The sequence below is a fragment of the Stegostoma tigrinum genome, chromosome 18, assembly GCF_030684315.1.
Source record: "Stegostoma tigrinum isolate sSteTig4 chromosome 18, sSteTig4.hap1, whole genome shotgun sequence".
NCBI classification, from domain to species: Eukaryota; Metazoa; Chordata; class Chondrichthyes; order Orectolobiformes; family Stegostomatidae; genus Stegostoma; species Stegostoma tigrinum.
This window is the reverse complement of record NC_081371.1, coordinates 46109742-46122648: the sequence shown is the minus strand read 5'-3', so window position 1 is coordinate 46122648 and position 12907 is coordinate 46109742. Positions and strand designations below refer to the sequence as shown.

The 12907-nt window shown below is 41.7% G+C and overlaps 1 protein-coding gene across 10 annotated transcripts in view; it reads right to left on the bottom strand.

Annotated features, from left to right (window-relative positions):
* LOC125460802 (anoctamin-4) overlaps positions 1-12907 on the bottom strand; it is a 216386-nt gene that overhangs the window by 77521 nt on the left and 125958 nt on the right. For all 10 annotated transcript variants that reach the window (XM_048548780.2, XM_048548779.2, XM_048548778.2 and 7 more), the window contains 2 exons: positions 10943-11074; positions 1152-1258 (listed from right to left, as the gene is read on the bottom strand). In XM_048548780.2, coding sequence (XP_048404737.1) covers positions 1152-1258; positions 10943-11074 — 239 coding nt within the window. The remainder of the gene's footprint in view (positions 1-1151; positions 1259-10942; positions 11075-12907) is intronic.

The following is a 12907-nucleotide window of genomic DNA, read 5'->3' as shown; positions in this document are numbered from 1 at the left end:
GTAAAGCAACTTTTTAAATTAACTATATAAAAACTTGGCAACAACTGATTCACTAAGGTTTGTTATAGAATTATTAGTGTCCCTGACACTGTTCTATTTAAATGAATATAGATACACTGATCCCTTGAACTTATTTCTGCTGTTAGTGAGTATTCTCCCATGTAATACAGTGGGAGAATAACCAAGAGCATCCATCCTAGTTCACTGGACATTCAGAAACTGGAGTGTATCATTTTAGACGACACCATGCTGAATATTTAAAGACATTCAGCTGTAAATCGAAAATCATGAGACCCAGACTCCCCTCTTATATTCACTCCATGAAGTATTTTAACAAAATTTTCAAGATTCAGAGACTGGTCATGGTAACAGCAATCTTGCACTCAGAGCCAAGAACAACTGAGAACTTATGACAAACAGTTAAATAGCCTTGGACGAAGGCTCACATCTTTATTCAACTGAAAAAAATGCTCATTTGAAACAAGGTGCCGACAAATCAAGAGGTTCTGTATTTGTGCATTAGGTAACCTGTGCCAATATTATTGGGAACTGGTGGGTTAAGGTCCTGACCACATGCTTGATGGACCAAAAAAGCTCCCCAGCTGGCACTGCATATAAAATCCCTTTTTTTAAACTGAAGGCGCAATTTTAGCTAGCCCCTAAGTGCACTTTGACCATGTGTTAATAGGCATCTACCCGATGACCAGTTGAATAATTACCAGTTTATCCTACAATGGTTCTGCACTTTCAAAATCAAGAGGAAGCTTCATTCATGGATGACGATAGGCCTGGTGTTAATTAGCCTTGGGTGAACAGACCGCACTCTACCCTAGTTCAAGTCAAACATCACTGACACTTGCATTACACTCATGCATACCCATTTATAAGTGGAAACTATGCCAACATGTCACACTGTAATTACACCTTCATCAGTGGGGGCACTAGAGTTCAGACATCCCATTATAAATGAAGTCAAGATGTGTTAATAAAATAAACATTTTGTCAGGAAGGAATTGCCGAAGACAAATTTATAAATGCAATTCATATTGAAGTATTGTGCTGCCGTTGCACCATCCACACAGCATTAAACTGCTTTACTATTGGTAACGTGTAACCAACACATTTCCTCAGAATAAAGCAACAAGACTCACCTATTTTGTTCTTGCCCTCTTCATATTTGACCCTTTGCAAAATGTGGTGCAGGATCCTGCTTCTTGTTGCATTGTTGAAGAACGTGTCTTTGTTGTTTATAATGAAGCTGAAATTACATGGAATGGATTTTGTGGTCAACGATCAGAACATTGTTCTTGGAAAGTTGATTTTGTTTGGCTTTTAAAAAGACTAAGAAACCCCTGAAGAGGCAATTCAATATGCTCAGACCAAAAGCCCGGCCAGCAACTAAAAAGAATTGAAGAAAAGAACCCAAAAGCTTATTTCCTGGATGAATTCCCCAGAAGATGACTAGCAATGGATTCATTACACATATTCAAGTGGAAATTCCTCGCTCAAGTTCCACTTTATCTTGAATTTGTGAAATGTAAACACTATTTGTTCATTGTTGCTTGGTCAAGCCCTGGGACAGTATAAGGAATCACCTTCACAAGACAGACTAGAGTGGTTCAGGAAGGCAGTTCAGCACCATCCTCTCAAAAAGCGATGGCAGATTAACAAGAAATGTTAGTACCTCTGCCACCACAGAAGATTTTATAACCAAACCTAGTGCTTTAAATATTCCATTTCCATTAAAAAAAACTCCATCAGCAGCTCATCAGCAAGTGATTCTTTACACACTGTTGTGGGAAAGGAGTTAGGGACAGAATCTTTAAAGTACAGGCACTCAACAGGATGTTACCAATGAACACAGATTGGATTAGAAATAAGGGATAAAGAACAGATGAGAAGAGAAAGCAGTGAGGCTGCAAGGTTCTGCCAGGGGGATTCAGAAGTGTGGAACATCAATTCCGTTTCTTACTCCACAAAGGCTGCCCAATCCATCGAGCTTTTCCACTTGTGCGTTTTTAGTTGCGGTCTGCAGCAAATTTTCAATCAGCCCAAAAGATCTTAGTGTCTCATCAGCAGCTAGCAAAGTGAAGTTAGCCAACAGGGATGTACTTGACTTTCTGGATCAAAATTAACCTCAGCCATGGTCAACATGGTTTCAGAAGGAGCACATCCCATTTATTTTGCTTCCCTGATGAGAGAGCTGTTGAATATTCTAAGATCTCAGTCAAGGTTACTGCACATGTTTAAGACACGGATACCCAAGGTAAAACTGCAGCTGAGGGGGAAAAAAATAAACAAACATTTACAAAGGGAGCAGCAGGTTACAATCACAAGTTGGATGCTAGATTGTAGGGATACCCTGATACTCAATCACAAATTGCAGAAAGCAGCCTCTGAATAATAAAATAAAAATGGCCTGGACAGGGAAATGCTAAGTCAGTTGGCTAAGTTTGGAGATTCAAACATGGTCTTGAAACATTTATTTAGGGAGGCATAGTACAAAAAAAAAGAATGAATTTAGAACAGATAAGGAAGTATTTCTACCTCCATTCATGTTGAACATTGCAGCAATTTTGAGCTGGCAGTTTTGTGAAAGACATTACTAACATCTTGCTAACTGCAACCACATTACATTATAAATGCTGGATGTGAGTATCAGTTTGTAACAGCTGCAGGGCGTACATCAGGCAATTAACAGGTTCCTAAAATTCCCATTCCCTTGACATTTACCCAAAACTAAACTGGTGGAATAGAATCGTTTGAAGATGTGCACTCCTGCAGTTTGCAACTAGCCAGGTTTTGTTTTGCACAGGAATATTAAACAGTATTTTGGACTTTACTGGAAGTTAAAAATTGATTCCAGTTTTAGGTAGTTCAGAATGTGATGGAGGCAGGTCAAACTATTTGGTAAAACAAAGGCAGGATCTACAGTTAATGGTAGGGCCTTGGGGAGTGCTATCAAATAGACACCTAGGGGTTCAGAGACATAGTTCATTGAAAATTGCATCACAGGTAGGCAGGGCAGTTAAGGTCAATACAATCTGGAGCTGGAGGTACACAGCAGGTCAGGCAGCAGAACAGGAAAGTCAATGTTTTGTTTTGGGTGAAACATCGACTTTCCTGTTCCTTGGATGCTGCAGGGCTTGCTGCGTTCCTCCAGCTCCATACGGTGTTAACTCCGACTCCAGCCACTGCAGTTCTTGCTATCTCCTGCGGCGATTAAGGCAGCGTTTAGCACACTTGCCTTCATTGCTCAGGCTGCCGAGTCAAGGAGTTGGGACGTCCTGTTGAGGTTTTGCAGGACATTGCTGAGACCTATTCTGGGGTAGTATATGGTCTGGTCACATGGCTATTGTTAGGATGTTAGTAAATTGGAAAGGGTTCGGAAAAAGATTTAAATCAGGATGTTGCTGGGAATGGAGGGTATGAGGTAAGGAAATAAGCTGGGACTACCGCCCCCTCCACCCAAGGGAGCGTAGGAAGTGGAGGGGTCACCTTACAGTGATTTATAAAATCATGACGGTCATAGATTAAGTGACTAGCAAAAGATCTTTTTCCTTGAGGAGGGGAATTCAACACTAGAGGGCTTAATTTTAAAGGAGAGAGGGGAAGGATTTAGAAAGGGACCCGAGCGACAAAAGGTGGTTTTTTATATGTGGAATGATCTGCCAATGGAAGTGGTAAATGCAGGCACAGTTACAATGTTTAAAAACACTTGGAAAGCTGCGTGAATAGGAAAGATTTTAGAAGTATATGGGCCAAATGCTGATAAGTAGGATTAGTTGAGTTTGGGATACTTGGTTGGCATGGAAGAGTTGGGTTGAAGGGCCTGTTTCTGTACTGCGTGGCCTGTATAATAGTTGGTTGATGAGACTGCACATCAGCAAATCTCAACAGATGTGTTAATCCTTTGGGGTAAAGTGAGTCAGAGCAACACCTACTCCCTACAACTAACAGCCAAGAAATTGGCATCCTTCAAAATGCACCTTAATCTAAGATTTCAAACTGCATTTTGAGCAAAATATTTGCACATGTCTTAGATATGTCCAAATTACAAAAGGCTTGCTGTTATCTCCTCAAACCACTGCTCAGGGGAGTGAAAGCAGATTTGATGCCAACTTTCAAAAAGGATATCCAGATATATAACTGAAACAAAGCGTTGAGGGCTTTGGGAAGAGAACAAGGGAATGGGATTAAAAAGGGCAAATCAGATGCGATGGGCCAAATAGCCTGGTTCCATGCTATGACAAAACCATGTGCGTCCAGGACCAATCACTCCTGACACACTCAAATCAGAGCCATGAAATAATTAAAAGATTGTGACCAGCAGCACTAGGGAGGAAGGGTTGTGCAATCATATCTTTACTGAAATTGATAAATGTCAGATTACAGAAACCACCTCTTTTCCAGCCTGATGGATTCAGTTGTATTAGTACCCTCTTCACCACTGTGCATTACTACTGAGTGAAGTTCAGAGAAACCACTCACTCTAACCCTTGCATTCCACAGGTGGTGGAATTGAACAAGAGAACTACAAAATAAAATCAATCATTTTTGATTTGTACATGCTGAATTAGTTGGTGTTCTTTTCCAGTGATTTGCATTTTCCTCTGCAAAACAGCATTGAGGGAGAAGAAACACATTAATTCTGCATTGATTAACTGGAGAGATAAACTGCTGAAGTTTTCCATTGCAAAGTATATTTGCTGATTCAGGAAGTCACACTGCTAATCAAGCATACATGGATATCGATCAAATAATGCACAGGCTGAGCTATAAATCTTTCCAAGTGAATCAGAGCAGATGCTATCCTGACATTAAAGCGCAGAGCAAAATTATGTTAGAAAAGCATGGAACAACTATGAAGCATTAGGGCTGCAATCTTCTCCACAAAGGTGTTCAATAACGGGCTGCATGAGATCAGATGAGATGTCAGGGGAGAAAAGGTTAATGTTTCACTCTCCAGAGGCTGCCAAACCCACTGAGGGTTTGAGTTTCTTGCTTTTAAATCTCAGATTTCCTGCATTTGTAGTATTTTGTTCTCCTGGTGAAACGGAGGCCCTGCCCATTCACACCGTAAAAAGGTCCTTTAGCCTCTATTTGACACACTGGCAGGGGAGCACTTCCTGGGGTGTCCCAACAAAAATCCCTCAACCAATACAGCAAAGGAATTAGCAACCAATACAGCAAAGGAATTAGCTGGTCATTATCACCGTGCCATTTGGGTAAGCTTGCCGTGCTTCCTACATTGAGCCAACACACTAAGTGTGTTTCACTGACCCCAAAACACTGTGGGGTCATCCCCTCCTGGCCAGAGTCAAAATCCTAGAACACTGACTAACAGCACAGTGGCTATTATAGAGAGCCGCTGAACTGCAGCAGTTTGAGGCGGCTGCTCACAACGCGACATGCTGGCCCAGTCCACAATACATGAATGAATAAGTGGCACAAGTTTTGTTTTCTTCGTTCAATTGATATGGGCTTCATTGGCTGGGCCAGCATTTGTTCCCATTCCTAAACAAGTTACAATGCAAATAACAGTCAGGATGTACAGCATGGAAACAGACTCTCAGATCCAACTCATCCATGCCAACCAGATATCCTAAATTAATCTAGTCCCATATCCCTCCAAACTCCTTTTAAACGTTGTAATTGTACCAGCCTCCACCACTTCTTCATGCAGCTCATTTCAAACATGCACCACCCTCTGCATAAGAAGGGACTTTTATGTCTTGCCCCCTAGACTCTGCCCTTTTGGACTGCCCTGCCCTGGAAATATTCAGCCTGTTCACGCTCATGACTTTATAAACATCACTCCACAGCCTCCGACATTCCAGGGAAACTAACCCCAGCCTATTCAGCCTCTCCCTGCAGATCAAACCCTCCGACTCTGGCAACATCCTGGTAAGTTTTTGCACCCTTTCCAAGTTTCACAATATCTTTCCTATGGCATATCTCTTTCACCCAAGATACAATCAAGTATAACACAACAGGCCACTGTCTCCATACTAACGTTTGAGAAAGTATCCTGATGCATCAAACAGACTTACTAAAAGCTGTTTAAATAATGTTTTAAAATTATTAAATCACATTTTCTGTAAGCTTGTTCAAACAATTCATTGTTTTCCCTTCAGGTCCAGCTAAATTTGAAATTCAAACATTTTATATTACTCCTATATGATATTGGATTCTTACTGACTAAGTTATGTTTCTATTATTGACACATTATGTGTTCAAGTGGAGCTGCTTCTTTTCTTTGATGCAGTTAGACACCTGTGTAAATATCATGCATACAAAAAGGCTAATCTACCTCGGGTGTTTGGAAAAAGTAGCCGGCAGAATAATAGTGGAGAATTAACATATTTCGATTCCAAGGCAGCTTTTGATAATGGTCACACAGGAAACTAAAGGCAAAATAAAAGCACGTGAGATTGGGAGGAACATAGTGGCATCATTGAGAATTGGTTCAAGACCGACAAGAGCGTGTGCAGAAATAAAAGGATATTTTTCCCCCAGGTGGCAGACAGAGACATATGGTGTTCCACAGGGATCAGTGCTTGGACCTTAAGTATTCACTGGAACATTCTCAAATCTAAAGACAAAATCTGGTGGAATTGCAAGTTGAAAGAAGTATGGAAGGAGAATCCTGGGATATCCAGGCAAGTTGAGTGCGTGGGTAACATGTGGCAGATTCAGCAATGACATGGATAACCACATAATTCAACTCCTTTGTGCGTTTCACACCAGTGAAAAGCATTATTTAACAAAGTGATATTACAAGAAATGTGGATGTATAAAAGGGATCTGGGTGTCCTCATACACCTAGCAATAAAAGCAGACAGACAGATGAGGCAAGTATTTAGGATGGAAAATGCTGTAGTCACCTTCACTGCAACAGAATAAATTTGGAAGACATGACAACACCAAAACTGGAGGTGCAGTAGACAGCAAAAAGGTTACTTCAGAGTAGTGGGATCTTGATCAGATGGGCCAAGGACTGTCAGTCAGAGTTTAAATTTAGATAGATTTGAGGTGCTGCATTTTGGAAAGGCAAATCAGGGCAGGACTTGTACACTTGGGGAGCATTGATAAATAAACAGACCTTGGAGTGCAGTTTCATAGCTCCTCAAAAGTGGAGTCACAGGTAGACAAGATAATGAAGGTGGCATTTTGGATGCTTGCCTTTATTAGTCAGTGCTTGGACCATAGGAGTTGGGAGGCAGTGTTGCAGCTGTACAGGACATTGGTTGGACCACTTTTGGAATACTGTATGCAATTCTGGTCTCCCTGTTATAGGAAGGATGGATTTGAGAAACTTGAAAGGGTCCAGAAAGATTTACAAGGATGCTGCCAGGGTTGGAGGGGGTTGAGATATAGGGAGAGGCTGAAGAGGGTTGGGGGTATTTTCCCTACAGTGTCAGAGGCTGAGAGGTGGCCTTCTAGGGATTTATACAATAATGAGGGGCAATGGATAGGGTAAATTAGACAAAGTGTAATCCAAGTAGGGGAGTCCAAAACTAGAGGGCATAGGTTTAAGGTGAAAAGGAGTAAGATTGAAAAGGGACCTAATTGGCAACTTTTTCATGCAGTGGTGTGTATGGAATGAGCTACCACTCCATAGTGGAGGAGGTTGGAACAATTACAACATTTAGAAGGCATCTGGATGTGTACATGAAAAGGAAGGGTTGAGGGGGATACGGGCCAAATGCTGGCAAATGGAACTAGATTAATTAAGGATATCTGGTCGGCAAGGACTTGCTGGACTTAGGGTCTGTTTTCACACTGTTCATCTCAATATTATCAGACTGAAGTTATAAAGGGTCTTAGTAAGACCACACCTGGAGTACTGTGCAGTTTGGCTCTCCCTACCTAAACAGAGGTTATACTTACTGTGAAGGGAGTGCAGCAGATGTTCACTAGGCTAATACTGGAGCTGGCAGAACTATCACATTGTTTAATTGAGGCTCAACTGGACCTGTATCCACTCCAGTTTAAAAAGGATGAGAAAGGGAATCAAACTTGAAATTTTATACTTTTCAGAGGATTACACAGACTACTTGCAGGGAGGGTGTTGCCCCAGGTTGGGGAGTCTAGGACCAGGGCTCAGTGTCAAGACATGGGCGTAGGCTATTTCGGACTGAGATGAAGAAACATTTCTTTTGTTCAGGTGGTCACAGTGTGGAATTCACTAACACAGAAGGCTGGGCCAGAGCATACTCAAAAAGAAGGATTCCTTCTCCAACCCCACCCAAACGCCAACAAGATTAGTGACTGCAAGGTGTACGGTGAGCAAAATGGAACATGGCTTTGAGAAAGAGATTTTGTCATGATCATATTAAATGGCAGAATAGTCAAAGGGCTGAAGGGCCTACTCCTGCTTTGGGTTTCAGTGGCTTACCTATTTGGTGAGCTTCTTGGCAAAACAATGCTTTAGAGCTCTTGTTGTTAGCCTTTACATTTGTTAATCCTCAACTCCCTCTCTGGTGTTCCCATACTTTCCTAGTCCTTCACCTTGTCGATTAGGAAGTTTCCATTCTTCAAAGCATCTGGTCTCCTGCAAAAATGACTCCATAAATTCTCTGAAGTTTAGAAGGATAAGCAGCAATTGTGTAGTAACACAAGATTTAGAAGGGCCTGGACAGGTAGATGTTGAACAATTGCTTCGTCTGGCTGAGCAAGCTGAAAAACGCAGGGGTACATTCTAATCCTAAACCTAATCAGAGTATAAGGGATCAATGAAGGATCAAGATGAAGAATTCCTCACCTTCGAAATGCTTAAGCATTTCAGGAATTCCCTACCCTGGAAATTTGTGGATCCTCCATTGTTGAATGTATTTAAAGGCTATGGGAGAGATTTTTGGTTTCTCAGGGAATATGGAGCATGGCTTCAACACCATGCTCCTGCCCAAATGAGCAGCCATAGTTGTAGTGAACGATGCAGCAGGTTCAACAGGCCAAACGATCTACTCCTGTTCCTGTGTCTCGTATTTAAGTGACTTTGCAAACTGAAAAAGAGATACACTTGGAAGAAAGACTGAAGCAGACATTCCTGTGGAATCATGTACATGAGGAACTGGCCAAGAGAATTACTTTCACTGGGGCTCAAACATGCTGGTCAAGTCGACAGAGAGAAGACTCAAGTTCTGACACGGGACTACTCCCAATTTGGGTCTGCAAGTGACCCTCTACTCCAGCAATTCTAGGGCTTCAACTCCCATCATTCAACCTCCCCAAATCACTGAGTGAGCACACAGGGCAAAATTAAGTGAAAGTTTCACTCTAACCATTGACTGCGAGCAATTTAAAGTGTTTCCTGATGAGAAAACAAAATACATCAAGAAGCATTCAGTTAAGATACAGTTGGATAGAAATTGATGAGGGGAAAAGGCAGGGGATGGCACTCTAATAGAACCAGCGCAGGCACAATTGGTTGAATGGCTTCCTACTGATAGTACACAAGACAAAAAGGGTAAGTCCAATGGTGTACGCGTCAACAGGTCAATGTGGAGATGGTCACGGATTTAGGATGGAAGTCATTAAGCATATCAAAAATTGTCAACTCCTTCAATGTTCACTCAGCTATTTTTTTTTCAAAAAAAAAACTGGTGTCTGTTAAGAGTCACATTGGCAAGACTCCATTTGTAATTTTTCCAGTTGTCCAAGAACTGGTGGTGAGCTGCCTTCTTATAATGCACTGCTGTGAGCACACTCTTGAACATACTGTTAAGGAGGCAGTTCCAGGATTCTGACCGAGTGACAGTGACGGAATGGTGATATATTTCCAAGTCAGAACGGCGAGTAGCTTGGAGGGGGAACTTGCAGCTTGTGGTGTTCCTGTATCTTTAATCATTTGGAAAGAGCCTCGGTTAGTTTTTGCAGTGCATCTTCTACATGGCGTTCACTGCTGCTACTGAGCAGAGAGAAAGTGAACATTAAGTGTTGGATGTGGTACCAATGGGTTGCTTTGTCTTGGATGGTGTGGAGCTTCTTGTGAATTGTGGGAGCCTGAGAGTGTGCAGCAAGTGGAGAGTATACCATCACACATCCTACCTGTAGATGTCAGGCTTTTGCAGATGAAGGAGTTCAGTTTCAGGTCACAGAATTTCCAGATTCGAGCCAGCTTCACTAGCATGTGCCCCGCTGGCTCGTTGAAGTTGGTGGTGAGGGGATTTGGGAAAAGTTATGCTATTGCATGTCAAAGAGAGATGGTTAGTTTCTTGGGTTGGAGAGGATTACTACCTGACACTTGTTGGGTGCAAAACATTATTTGCTGCTAAATCAGTGCAAGTCCGAAATGTTGTAAAAGGTTTTCTTGTGTGTGAAGGCAGAGACTGCTTCTTCACCTGAGTAATTACAAACCTCCAGTTGAAGTACTGGATCTCCATGCTGAAAGTAAGGCTTGGTGAGATGTTCAACTTATAGCATTGAGGCTACAGTTAGCAATGCTGCACCATTCACAGGAAAAACAAAAGATCCAAAATATCACGGTTAAGGTGGCTGGACAAAGGGTTATAACCCAAAACAAAGATAGGATGTAGAGGCATTAATCACAAAGTAGCTCTTCACACAAAGTGGAGATCTGGAATTCCCTCTCTGAAATGCTATTGCTAAAGTCAGTTGTAATCGTGTATTTCCAAAGTCCCTCTGTTATCCAATGGGGTGTAAATGATCAATCCTGAAAACTGCGGTGTCACTGCATCCAAGACATTGGTACAATAAAGAAAAACAAAAAGACTGGTGGATGGGGCCGAACAGCAATTTAAAAATAATCTTCCTCTTGGTGGCAGAGAGATTGCCCAAGGTATAAAGTAACCACTTTGCTGTTGTCTTTACAAATCACGGATGTCCTCAGTACCTGGAAAATTGCTCCCAGAGCAGCAAAAGAACTGAAGACAGGAACATACACAATCTGTTTGTGATACTGGAGGCTAATACTTACTGATGAATCCTCTGCTGGCTGAAAGGAGCCGTGTAGCAGTCTGTGTCCTCCAGATCCGGTAACGTATCCTTGTCCAACTTCATAGGTTTCCTGGGCAACCATCCTCGGAACCTGCTCAAGCTTTTCTCCATCCTGTTAGACAATCACACAAAAAAGTTAGTCAGGATCTGCTCTTCATGCTTAAACCATATGGGGATTAGATACAAAAAAAAATTAGGAGTCAGTTGTTGCAAATGCAAGTTTGTGCTTCAAATTTAAAAAGAAAAAAGAGCAAAGTAAGGTATCACTCTGAATTGTAACTGATCAGAGTATTTGCACAGAGCAGTTAATCTCTAGCTGACCCAAGTTAGCATAATTACACACTGTGGCCTTAAAGAGGAATAAAAATCTTTCACCCAGAATACAACTTCTTAGCTGAATAATAAATCATGCATTAACATATTAGTTCAGACTTTCTGGAAGCTTGCAGCCAGGAACTCATTGTCCGTAAAAGGTAGTGTCAATGTCACTGAAACTTTAAATGTACCCAAAGATCCACTGATTCTTGGCATTAAGTAACGCTAATGCTTGCATTACACGGTAACTTCCTGAAGTTTTGATGGTGCTCCACCATTCTCCTTGCTAAGGAGCTGGCAGCTCCCCAAAAACCCCACTTTGTTTGCAAAAAACCTTTGAAAAGGTTGATGGCACCTGTGAACTTGCTGAATTAATACCGTGATCAAATGGCCACTTTTCTGATTGAAATTAATGGTGGAAGCTGTTTGTTATTGGGTTGAGTCAAATGATCACACCAATATCCCTAACAAAGGAAAAGGCTCTCATCGTATTTGAGAGAGCTTACTGTGTGCAGATTGGCTGCCACGTTTCCCAAGTTAAAACAGTGACTACGCTTCATTGGCTTTTATCAGTTTTGGGACATCTTGAGACTGCAAAAATAGTATACAAATGCAAACTTAGTTTCACGTTTCATATTTTTTAATCAAATTAAAAAATTAAAGGTTACCTGATTTACAGTTAGACTTGCTGCCCACATATAAAGTCATTTCCACAATATGTATGACATCAGTAAAATGTTATCAGATTACCTGACTTGTGGTACAACCTCAAAAAAGGGGGCAATTTACAAGTGAGAATGTGGATGGTATAGAGAAATGTTGAGTTATTCTGATCGTGAAAGTGCTACATTTTGCTGGCATCTCTCTATTGAGAAGTGTAAACCACTACAATAAGCTCCTAAAATTAACCTAGCAATCACTTTTGGAAGTTGCAGAACTTCTTGAACCTGGAAAAGTGAGAGATGATTCACTTTGGAAGTTAAAACTTGAAAGCAGAATACAGGTGCAACAGAAAGATTCCTGGCAGTGTGGAGGAGCAGAGGGATCTTGGGGTTTGTGTTCACAGTTCCCTGAAAGCTGCTACCCAGGTGGATAGAATTGTTAAGGCGGCATATGGTGTGTTAGCTTTCATTAATAGAGGGATTGAGTTCAAGAGCCATGACGTTATTCTTCAGCTATACAAAAGCCTGGTTTGGCCAAATCTGGAGTATTGCATCCAGTTCTGGTCACCTCATTACAGGAAAGATGTGGTGGTGTTGGAAAAGGTGCAGAGGAGATTTACCAGGACGTTGATAATAAGTGTGGAGCTGGATGAACACAGCAGGCCAAGCAGCATCTCAGGAGCACATCGGAGGGTCTAGGCCCGAAACGTCAGCTTTTGTGCTCCCAAGATGCTGCTTGGCCTGCTGTGTTCATCCAGCTCCACAATTTATTATCTCAGATTTTCCAGCATCTGCAGTTCCCATTATCTCAAAAAGTGTCGGTTTTCTATGGAGCAGTGGAGGTAGAGGGGAGACTTGATGGAAGTCTATAAAATTATGAGATGCATGGATAGGATTGATGGGCAGAATCCTTCCCCCACCCACTAAGAGCTGAAATGTCTAACACTAGGGGGCATGCATTTAAGACA